This window comes from Salvia hispanica, chromosome 1, assembly GCF_029641045.1.
Source record: "Salvia hispanica isolate PSC_SH4W2 chromosome 1, Shi_PSC_v1, whole genome shotgun sequence".
In the NCBI taxonomy this organism is placed as follows: Eukaryota; Viridiplantae; Streptophyta; class Magnoliopsida; order Lamiales; family Lamiaceae; genus Salvia; species Salvia hispanica.
The window spans coordinates 68,388,239-68,412,760 of record NC_142692.1 but is presented as its reverse complement, the minus strand read 5'-3'; the positions used below and the strand labels follow the sequence as shown (position 1 = coordinate 68,412,760).

Below are 24,522 nucleotides of genomic sequence, written 5' to 3'. Positions count from 1 at the left end.
GGGAATCATGGTTTTGGCCTTTGATGGTGGACCCACAATAAATTTTCAATGGAAAAAGAGGACAGAGTCTTGTGGAGTAAAGAAAATTCATATGTTCTTCTATTTTAAATCATATCCAGTCTTAAATGTTGGCCCATCTCAACAAATAAAATCATGTGTATAGTACTAGTACCTAATATATTTAGAATAATGAGAATTTTTTTTTTGTAAAGAGAATAATGTGACTGTAGTGTAAGATATATTTCATTGAGAGGTCTTAGAATAGTATAAAATTTTTAAACAAATATATATACGTTATGATTAAAGGGTATAATTAAAATATTTAAAACTAACATATTTATAAAACAGAGATAATAATCATTTAAATCATTTAATTCGGTCATTCTAGTCGATCTTATAACTTTTGAAATTAGAATATTAAATCACGAATTTTAGTTTTTTCTTAATTATTTTATACGTATACATTACTTGTTTTGATGAAACACTTCTTTTGAGCATACTTAAGACTGACACATTTTGTACGTGGATGAGATAGTTATGAAAATTAAATCTTTGATTTAATATTCCGATCTCAAACCTTATAGAACTGATCAGAATTTGACATAACTTTTTATCTCAAAACATATAATACACCATGGATATATAATATAACACACTTTCATACCTAACAACAAACGAGTAATCAACAATGACACAACCAAGTGGAGTCAGGGAGTCGACCGACTCCCTGACCGACCCATTAAGAGTCGGAAAACTCCATTAAATCCAGCCTTTGGAGCTAACACCAACATCTTCAATATCTCCTGAGTTATGTTTACTAGATCCGTCGTTAACCCTCGGATATCAACTGCCGAAGTCTGCGCACCATGTGGGATTGTTTTGTGAACTTATTGCACTCAATATTTTTCCTCAATTGCCAGAACTGACATACTGTGGGGTTTGCCCATCACCAGACAATTGGGTGCTTCTTTTTCTTTAGAATTTAATTTTGCAATAAATATTTTTAACCAACCCACTATGTGTGGTCAAGTCGACATTAATCATTTTTCTCACTAGTTGTGGACTTGTGAGGATGTGTTTTTGACTCTTTTGGTGAGAGAGTAGACTTTTTTCTAACAATTGGGTTTTTACCAAAACAACTAGTAACATTAAGTCTTCAAATTCATGCCAAAAAAGTAATTACCAACCATCTTTATTAGTCTATAATCTTCAATTGCAAATTAGTGCTTGTAGCTTTTTTTTTGTTGGGTCATCATGAATAGAAAAGCAAAATATTAAAATGAAATTCAGTTACAATAATATTGTCACACACAACCACCTTAATTTAAGGAAATTAAGCTGCAATGTACTTACTAAAAGTTGGCATCATTTTGCATCGATAATTTCTTCTTTGATTATCCGCAAAGCTGTTGAAACACCATCCTGAGTAATTCAAATCATCGATAAGCAGGACCGGACGCGGAAAAATAGTTTGAGACGGGATCAAATTACAAATCTTCGATAATAAAGGGTGGACCAATTATTATGCAGACGTAGAAAAATAGTTGAGAAGAGCTAAAATTACTAGAGACGTTTTCTTAAGTCGAAGAAGGAAACTTCATTGCAAGATGATGTGAAATTTTCTATTTTATACTTGTCGTGAACGCAGGTCCTTTAGTTGTTCGACTTTTCATTCAATATTAAGGATGATATGCGATTACCTCAGTGGAAATTCTATCAGCGATCTCTTTTGCACGCGATTTGACTTGAGGAGACAATGCCTTATTGATTGCCTGAACGAGCACATTAGCAGCTCCTGATATGCAGCTATCATCGTCTTTATCTGGGAGCACGGAACTAGCATTGAGTGGCTCAGAGGCGACACCCAGCCAGAACATTCTCTCGGCCCAATAAAATTGATCTAGGATAAACGGACAGATAACCTGTTACAACGCACCAAAGACTTCAGAGGCAAACAAAGAACTGCCCAAAAGAGGCTTCTTAGAATGGTCAGCAACGTAAGATATGAAAACAGTGGTACTTTCCTTATGCGGTAACAAGGAAAGACGTTAAATGTCTTACAAAGATTACAAGAATTCATAACCATCTCTTTCTCTAGCTGCTATACTCATTGCAACGAAACTCACGCAAACATTTTTTATGGAGTTAGCAGCTTAATTACAATAATTATCCAAGCAAACTATAAAAGCCGTTGTGTAATTACAACTTGCCCAGCATAAAGAAGTAAAAATGCAAGTCCCTCCCAGTTTGCCATATAGCAAAATAAATAAAGCTAAAGTGCTCATGACAAAGTTTAGCTATTTAAAACTATTGCCTTTTATGCTTTATTTGTGTGCATAGAAATAGTGATCGATTGCTAATTTGAAAGTAGGACCATGTCAATGATCATAGATAGGTAGAGGGGAATAAAAACCTATGTGCACAATTATTTTGCCAGGGACCATGAGCAGGTCCAACCAAGGCCATAGTAAGGGGTCAAAACTTACTAGTTTGAAATTACGGTCACAATTTCAAGCCTTCGGAAATAAATACCAAATATTTCTAGTTTTTGCAATTGGGCTTTCCAAAATTTAACAGCCACCGGAAAGATGATGTGGACACCAGCATGGACAAAAGGATGTCTTCTATTATGCAATTCAGGCCAAAATTAAAATGTACAATCCTCGAAACCGCAACTTTGTGTGCTTAATTAAGCCACGTTGATTAATCCTTCTCTATCGGATTTTAGTCCTCACCGGCGACCATGTCATCTTTTCAGTACATGTTGACATCCACTTCATTTTTTCAGAAAATTTTGAGAAGTCCCAATTGCAAACTATATAAATATTTGGTATTTATTTGCAAAGTTTGAAAGTGAGATCCAAATTGTAACATGGTAAATTTCATCATTTACTTTGCAACTACACGTAATTATAATACATGTTGGATTTAGTGTTTTACATTTATGAAGTTAAGTTAAAAACTAGCAGTGCTTATTTTGGGGCTTTATTATTTTCGTATCATGAGTTATAATTCCAGGCCAAGTATATTTATTGTATTTTAAAATAAGTCATTAATTACTAGTATTATTTTTAACTTCTAAGTTAGGTGAGACTGGGCATTATAAAACCACAAAGGCAAAGCACAAAAACAGGAGTAAAATAGACCTGAGAAACTCCAGCGCGCAGAGCAGCAGCGGTTGTCCCACTGACATAAGTGGTCATAATAAAAGATTAGAAACACTGTATACTCTCAGTATTTACACAACAGTATAAGCTTCGAAAAGAAGTAAAAAATCAACCAAGAAATATCACCTTCCACCGTGATGAATAACAGCGGCACATTTGGGAAATAGCAAGTTGTATGGTATTTCACTGTTCATAAGAAGAATTGATATCATCAGCTTCATAAAGCATTTAACAGCCCAAGGAAAGAATAAAATGGAAACCAATAAAATCTGCAGGTTAACAGTCATGTATATAAAGCTCTGTGAACAAAGATATTGCAGATCAGCAATACCAATCTACTGTATGAAGCAAAGCTCATAACAGAACAATTAATCATAATTTGTACCATTCAGCTAGTAGAATAACAACCAAAGCATAAAATATTCAGGCAAGCAAGAATGTCATTTTGAGGCATCGATCATTTATATTCTACAGCATTTTTGCAAGTACTCACCCAGAAAAGCAAAACAGTCGGCCATCAAAAAGGCTTATCTGGATTTCACTAGATTGCACTTGCTCTGAAGCGGATTGTGGTCTCTGAGCAAGCAAATTGATTGCAGTATCTAAAGGTCCATAGCCAGCCGAGAACAAAATGAATCTATGACTTGAAATACTTAGAACATTTCTAAGGACCCGTAAGAAAATCTGAGGACTTTGGAAGTAACCCATGCTGCAGGAAAGCAACTCATTAGAATGAAATAAATCGCCATATGTATGATAGGTGTGTACTGTCAACTTAGTAAATATAATGTGCAACACATTACAAGTACCACTCTCGGTGTACTATCAACTTAGTAAAAAGTGTGTACTATCAACTCAGTAAATAGTGTGTACAGCGGATTCCAAGTACCTCTCTTAGTGATAAACGAGAAATCACTATCTAAACTCTGAAGTCGGATGATACAGATATGCATATCGCAGGATATGCATACTTAGTCAGCATTAGTTAGGATTTGATTAGATTTTATTTTTTAATTTATTTCTTTAATTAGTTAGTTGTTAGTAGATTTGAATTTTGAATTAAGTTAGTTGCATATTTCTCTCATTTTGTAAGTCTATATATTGAGGCTCTTAAATGGTGAAAACAATCTTTTGGAGAGATCAGAAATAGGGACGGCAGTAGCCGTAGGCCTCTGCGGAGGATTATCGTGGCCTCCTACGTGAGGATTGTTCTTCTATTGTGCTTCTTTCTTTCTGTCCTTTTATCAATAAATTGAGTTCTTATTTCCTTAGTCATTGTGTTCTATTGGTTGAGTTGGAATCCGGCCTTAGCCGGATCCATCGAATGTCGGAAGTGTCACCGGTGGTGTGCTCCCTGGAGCCGTGGTATCGCCAAAGCGATTCAAGAGCTCTCGAACAAATCTATCCCACGATAAAGAGGGGCAACGACGAACGAGCAATTGCTTCCAAGGTTTGGTCGGTCCGTTTATGGCGATCATGGCGAGATCGACACGTCTATCCAAAGGTGTTTTGTTGAGGAAGAAATATTGGATTGCCCGTGCTAGCCAAGTGAGAGCCCCAGATCCGTCAAACGTCGGAAAGGTCATCAGTGGTACATCACGAGGCGCTCGAAACTCCAACATGAAATTCTCCATCTTTGCTATGGCCTTCTCCAATCCAACCACAAGAAATGTGGCTTCTGACCAATAATAAACCATCGTTCACCGCACCAATTGATAGGAGTAAAGGCCGGATTCCAACTCAACCAATAGAACACAATGACTAAGGAAATAAGAACTCAATTTATTGATAAAAGGACAGAAAGAAAGAAGCACAATAGAAGAACAATCCTCACGTAGGAGGCCACGATAATCCTCCGCAGAGGCCTACGGCTACTGCCGTCCCTATTTCTGATCTCTCCAAAAGATGGTTTTCACCATTTAAGAGCCTCAATATATAGACTTACAAAATGAGAGAAATCTGCAACTAACTTAATTCAAAATTCAAATCTACTAACAACTAACTAATTAAAGAAATAAATTAAAAAATAAAATCTAATCAAATCCTAACTAATGCTGACTAAGTATGCATATCCTGCGATATGCATATCTGTATCATCGGATTACTAATAAACAATTCATCTCTTATTTCCAGAATTTAGAAACATTAAACTGACTTAATAAAACAACCATAATAAGTCGATTGGATACTAACAAACCCAAAAGGCACTGTTTCTCAATTCTAAATAAACATAAAGAACTAAGTCGAGCTCATAAAGTCATGATAAGTACCTGAATTCTAACTTATAATTGTATGTCAGTTGAGATACATAATTTTTATTCGGAAAATAACATGTAAATCTTTTCTTTAAGAAATTATATTGCCAACAAATGCAGATAGATATGTAAAGAAGGAAGTTAACACTATGCATGGCAATTTTTAACTGAATGCCACCAGTTGATAATCAAGAAAAATTGGCATCAAAGTACACAGACTTACCTACCAACAAAACTAAGACTTATGAAAATAAGGTGATCTTCTGAAGAATCCAGGAAAGACTTCAATTTTGCATGATTTGGACACCAATTTTTCCCATCATTCAATTGCCTACTGGAAATCAAAGATGAAATTTCTGCACATCTGGCACAAGAGAACTGCCATTCAGCAGGTAGAAACCAAAAGCCACAAACCCGAACTGCAGATGGCCAGTAACCTATGATGATGCAAGAATGTCATTGAATAGCAATATTAACCAAACTCCCATTCATGATAATCACTATGAATCAGATTTGATCTAACCAGAAATACTTTCCTCCAAATCAGTCTTTTTGTATGCATCACTTTTTAGGCTCTCGCATGTAGTAAATCCATATATGAGGAAACCAAAAGAATGAATATAAAGTTGAAAACGTTTTAATGACTTCTAGCTCATGGCACCTAAATAGCAAGCAATGTAGGGATCAAGATAGCTTATTAATTTGAACAGGAGGAAATACGGATGGCCAGTAACCTATGATGGTGCAAAAATATGCACAGAGTAATACAGCAGATGAATAGAAGACAAAGAAACTGTTATTTTTACTGCAATGAAACAACAAAAACATTTATTAGAAAATTACCAGGGCATTCAACAACTTCTCGACTAAATCCATATCTGCTAATCCAAGATGGGAAAAGAGTCAGGTAACTCTAGAGCCAACCAAATATAGGTATTTAGAAAATAATATGACAAGAGCTTTGCAAAAAAAAAATTGTGAAACATGAACATATCAACTCTTCAAATATCCCAATGAAGAAATAAACGTAAAATGGGTCAACTGATACTTGGGCATATCTGCAAAAGCATATTCTCATGTTCAAACCTGCTGAGCTGGTAAACCAAAGAAAGGCAATCAAACACCAAATATCTAACATTTGTTACTGTTATGAGCCCCTAGAGAACATGAACCGAGATCATTGGTGGAACATATATATTCTTACAGTAGCAGGGGAGATGAAGGTCTATCATGCCATGTTGGTAGGTCAGTTACAGGATCCTGATTTAGATCAGATGGATTTTGTATTAGTAAAGAAACATTAGTCTTATTTCATATATGCAGATCACATATTACATAATTTACATGAGATTTTCAATGGCTCCTCTAACTACCGTAAAGGGCAGGAAGCTTAAATTCAGATCCAGGCTTCTCCACTTCCCCCAATCTTCAGTGAAAAGTGGCCACATCCAGTGGATGACATCTTCCCACCCAATCTACGATAAAAAGGTAGTGTAAAAGAACCAAGAATAACATATAATATTGCAGTACAAGAAAACAAAAAAATATGGAAGCTAGATTTGATTGGAATTCACATTTGAAAGACTGTAAAACACATTAAGTACAAGTATATAAAAAACATGAGGCTCAAAACACTATGATTACATACCTTACCGGTCGGAGCTTCTCGAAGATATTTGTACAGAAGAGGAAGTTCATTCCTAAACTGGCATTCGAAAGAAGTGGGTGCACTAGCTTGCATAAAAGGAAAAGGCAATCATAAAGTTATTGGAACTCTTCATTTTGATAAAACGAAAGAGTAGCTAAAAGTTTTGGGAAGTTCCCTCATAGTTGAGTCATTTCCATATATAGTAACTTTTTGCTCTTTCTTACTTTATTCTCTCTACCTTTTTCTCTGTCTTACTTTTTTATCTATTTATTTAACACATTCAACATCCCTTTCTTAAACTTTGTGCCGAAGAGTTTCGCCTCGGCTATGAGGGAACGGAGGGAGTATTAACAAACAAAACATTTTATTGTCTTTCCCAATAAAAAGATCTAAGAACTTACATATGAAACCAAACATACACCTAGTAAATTTTCTAAGAAAATTCTTCTAGCCAAACAAATTTTCATTTCCATGTAAACTCCAAGAATAATGGGGTAAAAATCTAAAATTCATAGTGATGGAAACTATAGAATTTTATATTCCTCCAAATGCAACAAGCATCTCAAATTTTGAATATCTAACATTTAAAAAGTGTCCTAGCAAAATTTGTATTCCTTCAAACCCGACATACATCTTTAACTGACTTCAACGGTTCAACCACAAACAAGGTAAATGGTTTATAATTTGACAAAATCTATACCTGTATGGAACAACATAAGGAGCAGCAACAACACATCGGACATGAAAAAGTTCAGCAAGACTCCAACCTTCCTATAAATGTGCAAAGAAGAACCGTTACCTTGGATATGATTCATGTGTGACATAAACAACTCAATCTGTCTATCGAATAATTCCTTCTTGGATTTGGATTCTTCTGTTTTGCCTAGTTTTTCCTTCACTACTATTTTGTTTGGTCCTGTTGAATCTATCCAATATGAAAATTTGCATGAGAAAATGAAACGCATCGAGTATTATATAATCTGAGATTGACATTAATAAACCTTTGAACTCATTAGGCAATGTCGTAATGCTGCTGATCAATTTGTTATTCTGAGTGTCTAGTGAGCAATAGTGCTTCATTTTTATATTAGGCATTCGAAATAACAGATTTGATCAGTAGCATTAGCAGCATTGACCAATGAGCTCAAAGGTTTTATTTGAAGTCAATCTTAAATTATATAATACTCGATGCGTTTCATTTTCTCATGCAATACTTATTTTCGTATTATATAGATTCAATAGGATCAAACAAAATAGTGAAGGAAAAACTAGCCAAAACAGAAGAATCCAAATCCAAGAAGGAATTATTCGATAGACAGATTAAGTTGTTTATGTCACGCATGAATCATATCCAAGGTAACGGTTATCATTTTTTTATAGTAAAAACACATTGGTTTTCATCTTTATGTCACACATTGGTTACCAGGGCAAAGAAATTTATGAAGATAAGATCGCCATCCATTACTGGATCCTCTCCATATATACTTTCAACAACTGAAACACATTCTTGTCTATGTTTTCTTGTAATCTCTTTCTTCTGTCGTGGAAAAGACTCATCAATGGAGCCTGTAATATAGATCAAATATTAGAGAAGATCATATAGCAAAGCATGCCAATTTAGATGACTACAATATATATAGAGTGAATATGGATTGTGCAAATTGTTAACATGTATGGAAACCCATATTTCTTGAATTCCTACTGAAGAATGTCGCGGCAAAGAAAAAATATATACTAGGAAAAGAGACCTCCATGATCATGGTTTTGATAGAAAGACAAAACAGGCGGTGAAGAAATTGAGAAGTATGAAATTTGCTTTGCTCCCAAGTGACCTTTCATGTTCTGTAAGCCAGAAGAATTAACAATTAACAATTACGATAACACAACAAAACTGTCAATGCTAATGAAACACTATAACTCAAATCTAAAAAATGTGATGTAAGAATGAGGCTTAAAATACTTGAATTAACTGTTAATTTAACCTCAACTCTTTTATGCATACATCATATGATAGGCATGAATAGGGTTTGGACTTCACATTCCAAAAGGAATTCTGATGTGAGTCTAGCAACGGAAGGGGCACACAGCCCAGGATACAATCAAAAACTATCGATCGATTACACGCAACTCACTTAAACAACTAATATCCAATGTAAATCGCAAGGAATTCCAACAAACCTACATTGAATCACCGTCGAACCAAATTCCAAATTCCCTATTTATGAACTATGAGATCTGCAATACCTTCCTTACTCCCACCAAAATTTTCCAAACAAATAATGACTGAACCAACCCCCAAAATGCAATAATTCGAAGTAACTTCCAACGAAAATGTCTAGCTATCCCGATCACTCGATCAGCACATACAATACACTAACAATTCCAAATAAGCATATACATAGATGTATATGCACTTCATTTACAGGTTTAAACAGCAGCCATCAAAATTAACTGCAACAGACAAGCAGAAATAAGCAAATTAAACTACAATCAAAAGTCCCCAACCTCGTGCGCGGAATGCGTTACAAATGCGACTTCGTAGTGCTTTTGATCGGAAGCGAAAGCCGCAGCAATAGCCTGAGATGGAAATAATCATAATAAGGAGCTGATTTTTACAGCAATACGAAGATGAGAAGAAAAATTAGAGGGTTACAGCAATGGGATAAACGTCGCCTTTTGTACCAAATGCCATGAACACAGCGATTGGCTTCGTCCTCATCGTTCAGCTTCGCCGATTTTCTGCTCCGGCAGCTAAATTTTTTAATGACATTTTATAGTACCGAAAATAGGGACGATCGGCCCGTCGGGTTTTGGGCCAACCCTAAACGGATTGCGGTCAATTGGGTGCAGGATAATCGGGTCGTGATTTATTTTGAGTTATACAAGTTTAAGTCTGATCCTAAAAGCTCGGATTTCGAGCTAGCCCAGTGGATTAATCGGCTTGTTACCGATAAGATTAATATGCGATCGGTCCAATAAATAATAACGAGAATTAGTAATATTCATAAAATGTAGTAATATATTTAATTATGCTTAAACTCAATCATAAACATCAAATACTAATATTAGAGATATTTCATGAAATCTTAATGCGTGTTAGAAATTTAAATATTTTTTTAGTGATTTTGAAATTTTTAATTAATTTATTAATTATTATAGCAATAAAAATCAATATATATTTTGTATATTTAATATAAAGTTGAAAATTATTATTTTAGTTATCTATATTATAAAATTAATCATGAAGTGACGAAATAGGAGTAAAAAGATAGAATAATATAAATTTTATCGGATTTTTGGGCTAGTCTATTGGGTTTTCGGGTCTGGTCCTAACGGTTTGGGGGTAATCGAGTGCGGGCTAATCGAATTTCAGTTTTATCGGACTAAAATTTTTTAACCCTAACTTTATAAATTTAACAGGCTATTCGAACCAACACACGGATTTCAGGCCGCACTGACATCCCTAACCAAAAATTACATGAATTGAGCGTGTTTGGTAGCCAAGCTATCAAAAGTGAGCCCATGTTAAATAAACTGGGCCTGCTAGGCCCGAGTGTAAAAACACACTGTGCAACCCAATAAATAAAGCCCATCACATTGCTTAATTACTAGTAATTGTTTATTGTTGGTTTAACTAAGTGCTTAATTAGTTTAGTCTTTTGAGACTCTAATTAAAGTCGGTGTTTAGTAGATAGTAAATGAGATTGATTTACAATACTTAGGTATAGTAAATTCAAGTTTCAACTCTTGTTTATTAAGTTGTTCAAAAGGTATTCTTCAAACTAATTGGTAATGAAAAATAAACTCAATTCAAGAAGGGTAGAGTTATATTCAAACTCAACTTTGAATCCTTACTCGCTTTTGTTTTATTATTAAAACTATCTCGCATATACATGAGGCTAATGCAGTAATGGCAAGTAAGAGTATCGTATCCTACGTAGATTAAAATGTCAACTCAATAACCATGAACCAATCTTAACTACTATCTAAAAAAATCAAACTGGGTTTTTGAATCTTAATTATGCTACCTCAACCGTAGTTAAAATAAACTTAAAGAAAACAGGTGCAATTAATAAAACCAGGACAAGTAATGATGATGTAAAAAGGTAATATGAGAAAAGATGCAAAATTATAGGATCCAGTGCACAACCATGAGTTATTTTTCAATCGACTTTTTAAATTACGATCACTAGAATCATTAAGTCAGTCACTCTATTAGAATCTCTCCTCCCTCAACATGTGAGAAATCCATAAATTAGATGTTGAAAGTCCAATTTAAATTACTAACATCTAACCTCCAAAAGATTATTAAGACCAAAAGGTCTCACGTAAAACCTCAAGTCTCTCGAGTATTATAGCATTGAAGTGTGAATTATCCATTTTCCAAATTAATTATTTTATCTTCCGATTATTCTAATCAACTCTATCATTTATTCAAAAGGTCACTAATCAATTGATTATAATAGCACAAGGATAGATCAAATAACTACAAGAGCTAAAAAAATCGATAAATAACTCATAATCATAGCATCTCCACCGAGAATTCTACATGAGAAAACGTAGTTACCCATGTTCATGGCAAAGTGGATAAAAACATTCGAGGAAGTATTTGATGACATTGTTCAAACAAAAACAAACTAAAAATATGAACTACTAAGAATTTGATTTGGCATATTGGGGCCTTGTCTTGAATCTAATAATAAATACTCATCTTATAATTGTTCTTCTGAGTTGGGAGGCATTCCCTAGGTATTTATATACATAAGGTTCAATTTCAATGCATAAATGAGGAGGCGGAGGTCGTCGGGTTCCGTTGCATGCGAACCCAACACCCAACTGCCACTTTTTTCGCTAAAACAACAGCCGAAAAGAAATTCATCATATATAGTGGAATAGAGAGAGTGGTAGAAAGTGAGTAGAAAAAGATTAGAGGTAGATTGATCTTACTTTTGTATAGTACTCCATTTATTTCAACTAAGTTGAGTCGTATTCATTTATGAGATATCCAAACTATGTCGAGTCATTTCCTTTTTTGATAAAAAATAAAACATTCAGTCAATTTTATTTTATCCAATTAGCTATTTTACTAGTATCTATTTAGTTTTCCTACTTTATTACTTTATTCAACTTTCCAAGAGTTTTGATTTAAGTAAACTTAGTTGAGATGAATATAATATTAATTTAATAGTAAAATGTTAATGAAATAAACTTAATGTAACTGAAATAAATTTAGTGGAATATACAATTCATTAAATAAACACGAAAATTCAAACTCCATCGCCAATTTGCGGTCTGTTTCCCGCCCACGCGGAACATATATCGCTTCTCTCACACACTTCGCACCACCGTCTCTCTCTCTCCAAACGCCGCCGGCGCCGCCGCAATGGAATCGGATGCATCCATCCTCTCCAAACTCCAATCCCCATCGCCATCCGACTTCCACCGCCTCTTCACGGCCTATCTCCACCCTTTCACCCCATTCCTCGCGCCCTCCGCCGCCGCCGCCAAAAAGCCGGCCAAATCATCGAAATCCAAGCCCAATATCGAGCTCCCCGCCATCCGCCCCCTCGCCAAGCAGTTCATATCATTCATACACAAGGCCCTCTCTCTCATCCCCAAGCGTCTCTGCGAGTCTCCTCAAATCCCCCAAAATTGCGCCACGGAATTGTTCGACAGCTATCGCCTCTGCCTCGATTGCCTCGAAGTGATTGCTCCCGAGCTCTCTGGGAAGCCGCATTCGGTTCAAGTCCAGAGGATTCGGTACGTTCATTGTCTGGAGAATTGGTGTTTGTTTGAAGAAGCGGAAGCTGAGGGTTTGGTTGTGCTGGAGAGGCTAAATGCGATTGCCGGAGGTGAATTGAAAGCCAAGTCGCAGAAATTGAAGGCGCGTTTGGTTCCTGAGTTGAAGAAGGAGGAGGAAGAGGATCGAGAACTTGCTGCTATAGTTCTGGAGGTCGTTGTGACCTTAGTGAAATGTGTATCGAAGAGAAGGAGCAAAATCGAAGCTGATTACCGGAGAGTCATTTCTTTGGTGAACGAATCCGAGTCGTGTTTCAAGTATGATTTAAGCTTGCTTACAAAATAACACATATCTAGCTGCATGTTTAGCTCTTGGATATCTTTTTGTTAGTTGTATGTTTGCCTGAATTGGTATTGAATTGTTAAGATTACGAAGCTGATTAGATTTGTTTGCGCTATTTAGGATATTGGACGCCAAGGACTACGAGAAATTCCATCATTTCTTGGAGACAAACCTTCATATAATCACTGTATATTTAGTAGCAGAAATAAAATTATTCAGTGTGGACTTGATACGTGAGTTCTCCGCAGTCACCTTCAATGAGTACAAGAAATCGTGTGCTCAAGATCAAATATACAAGGTGGGAACCCTCCGGAACATAAGATCGCTAAAACTCAATGACTTCTGGTTGATCCTGTTCTGTTATTAATGCTTTCTTTTTTCTTCCTTTCTTTTGGCTCAGGTTGCACTTAAGATTTGTCATTCTCTTTTCTCTCAGAGAGATGAGCTGTCTGCTGACATCATACTTGATGTGTTAAAACATGTCCTAGATTTTATGGCTGCAGAATGCAAGGTAGTATAGTACGATAGGTGCATTTACAGTACATATATAGAATACCATGCGATGGATATGTGCTTTTCCTGACATGCTTTGAATACGTCTATGAAAGTGTTGTGTGTATGAGAATCCTGTTTTATGCTACTTTTTCTAATGGCCACGAGGGTTGTCTTCAAACATATTACTCCACAATGTTGTTGGTACATGAGTGACAACTCTCAATATTGAAAAGGCAGAGCCTCTGTATTTGGTACCATGGAAATTGTAATGTGCGAGATGATACTCACTGCTAATTTACAGGGTTTTCTTTGGACCATAAAATCACTAATCCTTGCGGCCCCATTAGTTTAGACTTACCTCAAACCAATATGCACACCTCATTAATATGACTTAATTGAATCTATTGCACCTGCAAGGAGCAATTTCTCTGCGTCAGACTAGAAATATATAATGCTTTGAAATTCTGCCTGTATGCATGTTAAGAAACATGGTGATTTGTGCAACAAACAAGGAGGTCAAGCTTTCCAGGGAAAACACGTGTGCCATGTATAAGCAAGTCTGCCAATGGAATCTTCAAGCTAATTGTTATTAACTTTAGCCTTTTTGTTTAATAGTCCTCAATGTAGTCAAGACAGTATCCCACTCTGATCATATAAAAGCCAACCAGAGAGATTGAAGGCATGACTGAATTCTTTGCATAATTATTGTTTTAAGTGTTGACACTAGGACTGGTGCGTCAATTTGGATAACCCTCACCCTGAAGTTTGTTCAAACTTCTGATCCTATAACTCTGCTCTATTTCATTTTTCCTCTGGGGAGTAGCTTTGCACTAGGGATACTTTTGATAATGTTTAGTGATCTTATTCTCTCCTTTGCTTCCTGCACAATTTGGTTAACCATTTTAGCTATATGTGTTGCGAGTACAAGTTAAGTAACTAAATATTTAAAAGTTTGAATATGCAGGATGGAGACGAAAAATTAGCTCCAGGTTTTCTGGAACTTGTGTGTTACTGTGCAAATAAATGCCAAAGTGCAACTGTTGTTTTATGTGATCCAGTTGCTCAATATCTTTATAGATTAGCCAGGTTTTTTCATCAGGTACACTTCGCTCAAAAGTTGGGTGCTTGTCATTTATTGGACTACATTAAATCATAACCTTGTTATCCATAATTTGACAAGGGCGAATGTGTTCTTTTTCTGAAGGATTTCCTCTTCATCAGTTCTATTCTCACTCTTTACGCAAGTGGATTGTTAGGAAGCTCATCAAACCAGTTGAAAGGGGAAGACGCTGGAAAAGGTGGAGCTTCTCTTCAGTTTTTTCTCAATAACTCAGAGAGGCTTCAACAATTGGCTCTTTCTATCAATTGGTTGAACGATCATTTTGATACTGCTGGCAAAGAAAAAAGTTCCTGCGAACAAGCAATATCACATTTACCATACTGGGAAGCGCTCAAATTCTTTTGTTTGAAACTAGCGGAGTCTATTTTTTTAAATAGGAAGGAAATTTTCTCCGAGGCAGAGATTGCACCCTGTTGGGAAAATTTAAGTGGCATTCATGACGCATTTCGTCAATATTGCTATATCTTCCTCTATTGTCTCAGGTACTTTATGTTATAGTATTATGCTATATGGGAATACTTGCCCTTTTACAGACAATATACTTCTTAACTGGGAAGTGGGAAGTAACATTTTTGTGCGTGACTGTATTCTTAACTTACTGAGATAGAATTGCATGGCAATGACCTTTTCCTTTATGGATGCAGTGATACTGAAAGGGAGAAAGAGACATCTGGAGACAATCACAAAGTAATATCAGTTGTAGTTGTGGCAGCTCTAATGCTCTCTTTCGAAACAAACCAAAACCTCAAGGTCCTGATTTCATCAAAAAGTAACAGAGGGTGGTTATTGTCAGCACGAATTTTATTCTAATAACTATTTTACCATCAAAATATTGAAATTTTGCATGGTGTTTGCAGGAGAGTACTCTATCAGTAAAGCATGTTATTTCTGCACAGTGGATCCCAAATAAGAGGCTTAAATATCTATATGTTTCTCTTAATAACATAGCAGTAATATTGAAGAGTAAAAAGCGTCTGAAAGAGGTATTTAATATTGCTCCTCATCCTCTTTTCTTCCCCACCTTCTCTATTAATAAAAATTAATAGAAGTGTGACATATAAGGTGGAGGTAACCCTTTCAACTAGACATTTTGATAAGGAATTCATTATAAGAAAAAGTGAAATGATCAGTTGATTATGTGGAATAAGTCAGGCATATCTAGTCTAGAAGTCCATTTGCCATATGGGAAGTCAAAAGAGTAGCTTTTTAAAATTTTAATATTCTCACACACATACTGGATGATCACTAGAGTGCACCCATTAGTGACTTTACCAATGTGAGGGATCTTTTCCTGAAACTCTCATAGAAATGTACTTACCAGAACACTAGTTTTGTTTTATGCTTGTCAGGAAAAATATTTATATTTCCTGCTTAATCATAATATCACTTAATCTGTTATTGGATATAAAGATCTTGAAACATGCAGTTTTCTTATGTATCCTGAGTCTTCGCTAACAACATGCCATATTCTTTTGCAGGCTTTTAAAGCTTTAAAAATGTGCTGTAAAGCTTTATGGAATTATATTGTAGATCTTTGTAAAATAGAGATGACCAAATCACAAGTGTCTGAGGATTACATGTCAGAAAAGTCTATTCCAGATCTTGTCATGGAGGCATCTGATAAAGTTGCTTTGCTACTGCAACTTAATCAAAAATGCAATTTCAAGGTCAATGGGATAATTAGAGAAAGTATTATATGCTGGTCCAATTCAGAGAATTTGATTGCAACACTACCAACTCCTGTGTCTTTAATAAAGGAATGGGTAAAGGTAACATTTTACATTTCATTGCCTGCTTTAGCATAATTTGGAAGACAAATTGATCTGATTTTGACATGATTCTCAGATACAATATAAACTGTCGGACGACAACGAGCATGAAGTAATGTTGTATCCATTGCTCTCATCTTCTAAAGAGATATCTAAAAGGGCACTTGGTAAATTATTGGAAGAGGTTTCTTTCTACCCTCTTACCCCAGACTTACACGTGCTAGGTCTTAATCCACTGTAATATGCACCTTGAAATTGTCCTCTTCTACTCACATCTCTTCTGTGGGATTTGTAGGAGCTTTTAGCATACAATGGAAAGAGCTACTTGAATCCAAGATACAGTCTCAAAATGAAAATGAAAGTAATCAATGTACTTTTGGAAGAGATTTATGTCACAAAGGAAAGTATTGTGGAGAAATGCAGAGTTCTTATTCAAAAGGCAATATCACTAAGAGCTCTAGGATTAGAACAACTAGATAAGGGCATCCAGTGTCTATCCGATGCAGTTTCAACATTGGTGAGCTATATGCTACAATCTTGTTGTTCATTGTTTATTTGATTCCTTATATTGTTTATCTGTTGACAAGAACTTCTTTAATGACAGAAGTTAACATATGTCTCAAGAAGAAGATGCAGTTCTCAGGCAGATAATCTCCTTATACATGCTTACCTTTTGCGTGCTCTTTATACCCAGGAAGCAGCACCGCAGTCAATGCTTTTATCACCTGGAAGGCTAGTATAATATATCAAACAAATAACCACTGCAATGTTATACGAGTAGATGGCTAGTAGATGATTGCAAATGGTTGTCCTAATGTTGATATTTTACTGCCTTTGGTTTGACAGTGGTTTTCTTGATGACATTCATGATGCATTGAATCTCTGCCTCCACCCAGATCATTGCCATGAAGATGAACAATACGAAGACATGCTGTATTTATGGTATCAACTCATTGATTTGCTATCGATAAAGGTTAAATTTACTTGATATGTTTATGTGCCTGCTCATGTTGATGAGGTTTTTGATCTGTTTGTTGTATTGTGACTCTCTTCTACGTTTCCTTCTCCAGGGTTACTTGGAAATTCACCCCAGGTTGTATGATGTCGTGATCAAGTTGTTTAACAAGAAGAACATTCAGTTCGAAAAAACACTGGCTGAACTCTGGAAAAATAAGAGGCTTAGTCATGCTCTCTGTGCTTCACCTGTAAATCATACGTTTATCAGCACATTCTCTAAGCATCAGAGTCAACTTTGTAACTCTTCTCTATTTTGGACCAAGTGTATGGAGGAGCTGAAGCCTCTTGTTGTTGGTTTCCATCACATCAATAATGAGATTAAGCAAGCAGCTTCTGATCTCATTTCCAGTGTAAGCTCCTTTAGTAAATCAATGATCATCTGTTTTACACGCAGGCTTAACAATAGTTTCTGTTTTTATCCCTTTTGATTTTCTTAGGTTCCAATAACCAGTTGTTCGACCTTTATTTCATCAAATCTATACTATGACTTGTCTGCAAGACTGATATCAAGTGGGCAAATGATTGAGGTAACTCAAAATTAAGTTATTTCTTCCATTATATTTCTTATGTCCTTTTACGTTCTCAGTGAAAATAACATTAAGTGTGTGCCATAAGATTAAGATTTTAAAGCAAGTTATATGAGAATACCTCCTTGGCAATTGTGTAAAACTAGTTATGATTGCTGATCGTTTGCAAATAGATTTCACTATTCATATAATGGATAGAAAGGTCATGTCAAATCTACTCTGCAGAGCATGCGGTTGTTTTCTTGTTTCATTTTTTGATCCACTGGTGGAGTTGCACCAGTGTTCCATTATCATCTCCATTTTGATTTGTTTACTTGTTATGATCAATTATAGGTTTTGTTTGTGAGAAAATTAGGTTCACTATGGGTTCCCCATACTTAATTTGATGAAACTAAATGTCTGCTGCTTCTGCATATGTAAAGTCATAGCTTCTAACCAGAAACAAAAATATGTAGTTTCTATAAGAATGCCATATGCCATTTCCATAATTGCGAAGCACTCAACCGAGTGGGGTAACACAGATTGTAGATTGTATGAATTCCATATCTTTTCAGTGGTTGCATTAACATTTTAGTTTCACAGAACTGCCCTTCGTTCAGCATACACATTCTCCTTTAACAAAGTGTGTAACATACTATAGGCTCTTGCATATGCAAAAGAAGCCCACCGCTTACGTAGTAAACTCTTACAACAAAAATTTGAATACTCAGTGGAGAAAGTGGTGGAGACATTTGATGTAAAAGGCGAGCTCATTGACAAGATTCACTACAGTGTTCAGACCTTCAAAGTTAATGATTTTGTGGTGACAAAAGGTTCTTGTGATTATGAAGGCTCTGTCCTTACTCCTTGGAATGTGCTCAGTTGTTATCTTGAAAGCATATTACAGGTATTCACGTATCTATCATATTTGAAGCTTCTTTATGAAGTTACTTTGTGTAATCGATTATTTCGCATTTATCTTTTTGTGCAGGTTGGATATGTTCAAGAGACTCTTGGAAATGTCTCTGAGGCTGAAATGCTTTTACAGTGGGGTAGAAATGTGGCCCAATTTCAGAATTTGCCACTTTTTGAAATTTCTTTTTCTTGTCTGTTGGGTATGTCCTTTGATGTGCTATATTCCCGGTCCTTTCACTTTTCTAAAATGTCACATGATTGTGTGGGCATCTTACTCTATGCTTATATATTTTAATCAGGAAAGCTATACCGCAAACAAAAGCTTTGGAGCATATCTGAAAAAGAATTGTCCAGTGCTAAGAAAGGACTAGCAGATAATCTTAATAACATCTCCTGCAAAAAATGTTTATGCATGTGGGAAATATCCATTAATCAACAAATTGGCGATTTAATCTTGAGCAGTTCTTGCTGTAGTGAAGAGCCTCCTTCTCCAAAGACATTGTCTAGTGCCAAAATATTGTATAAATTAGCTCTAGACAAGCTAAATCTTTCTGACTGGGGGACTTTGTACTCTACTTCTGAAGAATCTCTTGCAAATGATAAATGTGAAAGCAAAGTTGAAGCAAGAAGATCTAGAAGGACAAAAAAAGAAGCAAAACCTACTTCTCAGAAACAGGACACTGTGTGTGGCCATAGTCGTAGGATTACTCGGTCTGTCCATCGCTCTTTAGTTGAAACCCATGAGATTGAACCAGCTGCAAAAGAAACATGTCATTCTTCTGGTTCAGCCAATGAGCATCTGATGGGTGTTGACTCTAAAAGCTTTTCTGCTGATCTTCAAAGTGAAATTAGATCTCTTTGCAGCAAAACGAAATGCTGGCAGTGTCTTCATGTTGAAGCTGGTGACTGCTGCAATTTAAGCATATTCATATTCATGAACTGGGAGCTTGTTCACAGAAAGCTTTCTTTAAGATTACTTATGAGCATAGGTATCATCAGATCCTTCATAGTTTCTTTTATGTCCAAAGGTCTTGCCTGCAATATTTTCTGCTTTTTTTTATACATCAACATTTATTCTGAATTTCTTACTTGACCTCATGCATTTTCCAGGAAAATTTTCTGGCATGTTTGGCCATGTTCATGAAGCGCATGAAATTCTGTTGCAAAGTTTATCAGTTCTCTTCAGTAGAAATTGTTCGAAGCATTCTTCAGATTCTCTTCCCTTTCTGATTGAGTCAGTTGGGAAGTATTATCCTGAAGATGCATTGGCTGTTGAACGTGCAACCCTCCTTTACTTTATTTGCTGGTTCACTGTAAAAAGTAAATGTTACCAGGCTACCAGGTATTTAGAAACTGTTATCCATCTGATTTTATAATGTCTTAGACAAGACACACTTTGGACTTATCCACAATGCTTGTAATGCCAATCTTGCTATGATATGCATTCCATATATCTTTGTCACTTTGGTTTTGATCAATTCCAACAAGTTTTAATTTTGAAATGGTAACACTTTGAGCAAACGAGGGTGATGTCTGAAATATATCTCCACATTGATTTGTCCTAAATTTATTTTAAGATCACTTTTCCATCTCAAATGATGACAATTTTTGGCTTCTCATGCTCTTGGACTTTACTGTTTCAGCATTCCGTCATCAAACAGAAACTTCTGCTGTGAGCTTTCTAGCATTGGCACAGTAAGGGTGCTATCCTTGCTGAAGTTGTCCTTCATACTATGTCGTGATGTTCCTGTACTTCTCCAAAAAGTAAGTCACTGCACACTTTTGTTTTCCCTTTAATCTTTTAAGAAATACATCACCTCTTGGAATCTCATTTAGTTTGATTTTAATTTATTCATTTCTATATATTTTCTGTAAATGGATGGATGTTGCCTTGGATTCAAAAATGTCCTTTAAAAGGAACAGTTGGAGGCCGTTTCTTGGTCTGTAACTTTTCTGAAATATCTGGATAGATTTATTTCATTACCAAACCCCGGTATTGACAAAAGTAAGGACAATAATCGATTTGCACAATTTAGTTAGAATTTTTCTTTTCTATTTTTTAAATAATGTTGGATGCACGTTAGATTATTAAGGAATGATTATACCTGAATAAATCATATAGCATCCAAATTTTAGTGGATGTAGATAACTCAAAGGAATTTGGTGACAAGGCAACATTTTCTTTTCCTGTAAGACTAATAAGTTGTCTGACCTCTTCTTCCCCACCTAAATAGTGATCTAATTGGTGATGACTGGGACCTCATCTATGCTTCAGGTCTCCAGGTTGCTTGCAGTCATATATGTGCTTTCAACCTCATTGGAGCAATTTTCTTTATCTTCAAATGAACAAGGTTCTGAAAGTCAGTGGGCTTCTTTCTTCCATCAAGCTTCACTTGGCACTCAGCTTAACCAACAATTATTATCTGGGATAATGCAGAAGAAACAAAATCAAAGGGCTGGAGTTTCTGAGGTAATCGATCTTGTCTTCTAATTGAGCAGGTTTTTGGCATATGCACTTTTTTATCATTATTTGTGTGTCAAGGCGCTGTTATTGGCTACACCACATTTTACACCACATGTATTTATGTATTAACAAAGCATTGCTCAATCATTTCTTCTTTGTCTGGTGATCAGGATCTAGACTCTGTTTTAGACATTCTGGATTTACCTCATTCCCTCAGGTAGTGTAAATAAATAAGCATTAATAATCAGTGCCTTAAAAATACTCAGAATATTTGTTTTTTTAACCAGTACCTTTTTCAGGTGTGGGCCTGAGTCTTGCGAGGACCTGGAAGAATTTGTGTTAGATTTTTTTCAGGGCATTCCATCAACTCCAGTCATCTGCATTAGCTTGGTTGCAGGTGCTGATGCTAGTTTACTTAAAGACCTCCTGCATTGCTCTCCAAAAGTTCAAGCATGGATTCTGTTATCCCATTTGAGTTCGGATAACCAACATGTTGTCCTTCTTCCCGTGCATGAAATTTTGAAAGGTAGTTTGATTTAGAAGACACTGCAAACATGAAGTGTCCTATAAGAATTTACAGCCATCTTTAGTTCTTCTGTTGAGCTTACACTTTTCCATTATTTTAGAAGAAGCTTCAGATGAGGAATCCAGTTCCAGCTCAGTTATCTTCAACTGCAAAGATTTCGTGAAGCGGTGGCAATGTCCTTGGATTTCCTCTGTGATCGATGACATAGCCCCAGTATTTAGACATGTACTGGAAGGAAATTACTATTCGTCCTCAGAGTACTTCCTGGACTCTATTAGAGAAAACACATCTCTATGGTGGACACAGAGGAACAGACTTAATGAATGCCTCTGCAAATTTTTGCAGTAAGTTCTTTATCTTATTTAAGTATATTAACAATATTATTATCACTATGAAATCTCTTTTTTTACTGCAAAACAATGTTTTCAACTCTTAAATAGATGAGTTAAACTAAATGAAATCTGCAGCCTCAATGGATTTTATTTCCTGCTTTCCCTTAATTGTGAATTAGTTCTTTTGGATTACTTATACATTTAACATAATTTATGATAACAGAATCATTTTTTATCCTCAGAAAACCATTAGTAACATGCCAGAATTTATGTGTATCAGAGATGTGGAGGACTCGTGGCTTGGTACTTGGAAATATTTGCTTCTGGGGATGTGGCCTAGCTGCAACCATCTGGACTCTATAAAGAAAAGCCTTTCCCGAGATGAGATGGATCTTTTGCAGCATGTTGTAACAAAAAAGTGCTATGTTGGTCTGACGTCCGAGGAAACTTCTATGTTATTGTTCAACAGCATGCTTGAAATGTCTGATAGTGTTGACCAGGCTGAATGCATCAGTGGAAAGCCAATTATCTTGGTTTTAGACACTGAGGTGCAGGTGCGTCGTTAATTTACCAGTTTCATACGTGTTAGCTTTTTCGAGAGGTCTGTATTATTGTTTCAAAATGTCACGATGATCATCACGTGTGTTCATAAACTTACTCTCCGTTCTGCTAAAATGAAGATGAATCATTCCCTGGTTTTTTTTTCTTATACATAATATTTACATCTGACATGTTAAATATGACATTTTCTGCAGATGCTTCCATGGGAGTGTCTTCCAATATTGAGAAATCAGGAGGTTTATCGAATGCCTTCCATTGGTAGCATTTTTGCAACACTTGACAGGCACTGTGAAAACCAAAAACAAGTAGAGTCTAGTGATCCGGTCTTTCCTCTAATAGATCCCCTTGATTCATATTATTTGTTGAACCCAGATGGCGATCTCAGCAGAACGCAGGTTGAATTTGAGAGTTGGTTCAAAAATCAAAATATAATAGAGGTAACTAACTTGCTATTCCAAGTTTTTGAATTTCATATTTCCTGTGCCATTACTCTTTCGACTAAGATTACTTTCAACAAACTTGTTATACAGGGAAAAATCGGAACTGTGCCCACAGTCGAGGAACTCTCTCTCGCCTTAAAAGACCACGACCTCTTCATCTATTTCGGTCATGGAAGTGGTATACCCAAGAAAAGGAATATCTTCTTTGTTTCCACAGCTACCTCCCCAGCAATTCTCTCACTACATGATTTTCATCATCTCCTTTTTCAGGCACACAATATATCCCCGGGCACGAGATTCAGAAACTGGATGGCTGCGCTGCCACTCTACTTCTCGGATGCAGCAGCGGCTCCCTTTATCTGAGAGGATCATACATGCCTCACGGGGCTCCCCTCTCTTACATACTGGCAGGCTCTCCTGTCATTGTAGCTAATCTATGGGAGGTCACGGACAAAGACATCGACAGGTTTGGGAAGGCAATGCTGAACGCATGGTTGAGGGAGCGATCAACAGCTTCGTCTGAGTGTGCCCGATGCATGCCCACAAAATGTATTCATAGACCAAGGATCGCTTCGTTTATGGCTCAAGCTCGAGATGCTTGCAATCTTGGATTTCTAATTGGAGCATCACCAGTTTGTTATGGTGTTCCCACAGGAATCATTAAAAGAAAAGGCAAAAATAGATAGAATATTTAACTTAGTGAATCTCTATTTCTATAAAAATGTTTTGTATATAACTCACTTCCTATATGTACATATTCACAGGCACACTCATATGAATAGGTGGAAATTTATTGAAGGAGTTAAGTGATTGACAGATTACTCTAGTTTCTCTTGCTCATTTTATTACTATTAAACTACATATTCCATCAACTTTTACTTCTTATTTTACTTCTTATTTTACTTCGTATATCTTAAAGTTTAGTTGAATCAAAGTAAGCCAATTAATTGGGGGCAAAGAAAATGTTAAATTGTGATTTCAAATTTTAAAAGTGAAAAGTAATCAATTACTTCCTCAGTTGAGTTATTCTTTTTTTTTTCAAAATCCAATGCATTTAATCTCTGCTACGTTAGTTCAAATAGAATAAATATGGAGAGATAATAGAGCCAAGAGGGGTGTGTTTTGTCTGTATTTGACTAGGCGCGAGTTTTAAAAATTGTGAAGAAAAATTGAGTGGAAAAAATTAGTGAAATATGAGTTCTCATATACTCCATATATTAGTTTT

The 24,522-nt window shown here is 35.8% G+C and overlaps 2 protein-coding genes across 10 annotated transcripts; one reads left to right on the top strand and one right to left on the bottom strand.

Moving 5' to 3' along the window:
- Positions 1-92: 92 nt before the first annotated feature.
- Positions 93-9,868, bottom strand: LOC125221975 (UDP-Glycosyltransferase superfamily protein). 6 transcript variants are annotated; one of them, XM_089057487.1, is made up of 16 exons: positions 9,724-9,868; positions 9,576-9,647; positions 8,819-8,912; positions 8,494-8,636; positions 7,771-7,841; positions 7,071-7,152; positions 6,796-6,897; positions 6,627-6,682; positions 6,266-6,300; positions 5,646-5,859; positions 3,661-3,876; positions 3,294-3,353; positions 3,147-3,186; positions 1,701-1,822; positions 1,354-1,422; positions 93-857 (listed from the first exon to the last, which is right to left on the bottom strand). In XM_089057487.1, the coding sequence occupies exons 1-15, from the start codon at positions 9,787-9,789 to the stop codon at positions 1,395-1,397; spliced, it is 1,401 nt and encodes a 466-aa protein (XP_088913613.1). In that variant the 5' UTR covers positions 9,790-9,868; the 3' UTR covers positions 93-857; positions 1,354-1,394. The 6 variants fall into 6 exon arrangements, with proteins under 6 accessions (XP_088913613.1, XP_088913606.1, XP_088913611.1 ...); XM_089057480.1 differs by having other exon boundaries at positions 1,701-1,922; positions 9,724-9,867; XM_089057485.1 differs by lacking the exon at positions 93-857 and having other exon boundaries at positions 1,258-1,422.
- Positions 9,869-12,372: 2,504 nt separating this feature from the next.
- ESP (separase) lies at positions 12,373-24,123 on the top strand. 4 transcript variants are annotated; one of them, XM_048120164.2, is made up of 27 exons: positions 12,373-13,127; positions 13,273-13,450; positions 13,553-13,663; positions 14,612-14,746; positions 14,852-15,249; positions 15,412-15,517; positions 15,625-15,750; positions 16,246-16,536; positions 16,613-16,720; positions 16,832-17,053; positions 17,144-17,268; positions 17,383-17,509; positions 17,607-17,903; positions 17,991-18,080; positions 18,721-18,966; positions 19,051-19,174; positions 19,274-19,963; positions 20,085-20,316; positions 20,618-20,738; positions 21,250-21,444; positions 21,609-21,655; positions 21,738-21,964; positions 22,065-22,308; positions 22,577-22,850; positions 23,052-23,294; positions 23,388-23,475; positions 23,568-24,123. In XM_048120164.2, the coding sequence occupies exons 1-27, from the start codon at positions 12,454-12,456 to the stop codon at positions 23,981-23,983; spliced, it is 6,135 nt and encodes a 2,044-aa protein (XP_047976121.2). In that variant the 5' UTR covers positions 12,373-12,453; the 3' UTR covers positions 23,984-24,123. The 4 variants fall into 4 exon arrangements, with proteins under 4 accessions (XP_047976121.2, XP_047976122.2, XP_047976120.2 ...); XM_048120165.2 differs by having other exon boundaries at positions 17,141-17,268; positions 22,068-22,308; XM_048120163.2 differs by having other exon boundaries at positions 17,141-17,268.
- Positions 24,124-24,522: the final 399 nt, after the last annotated feature.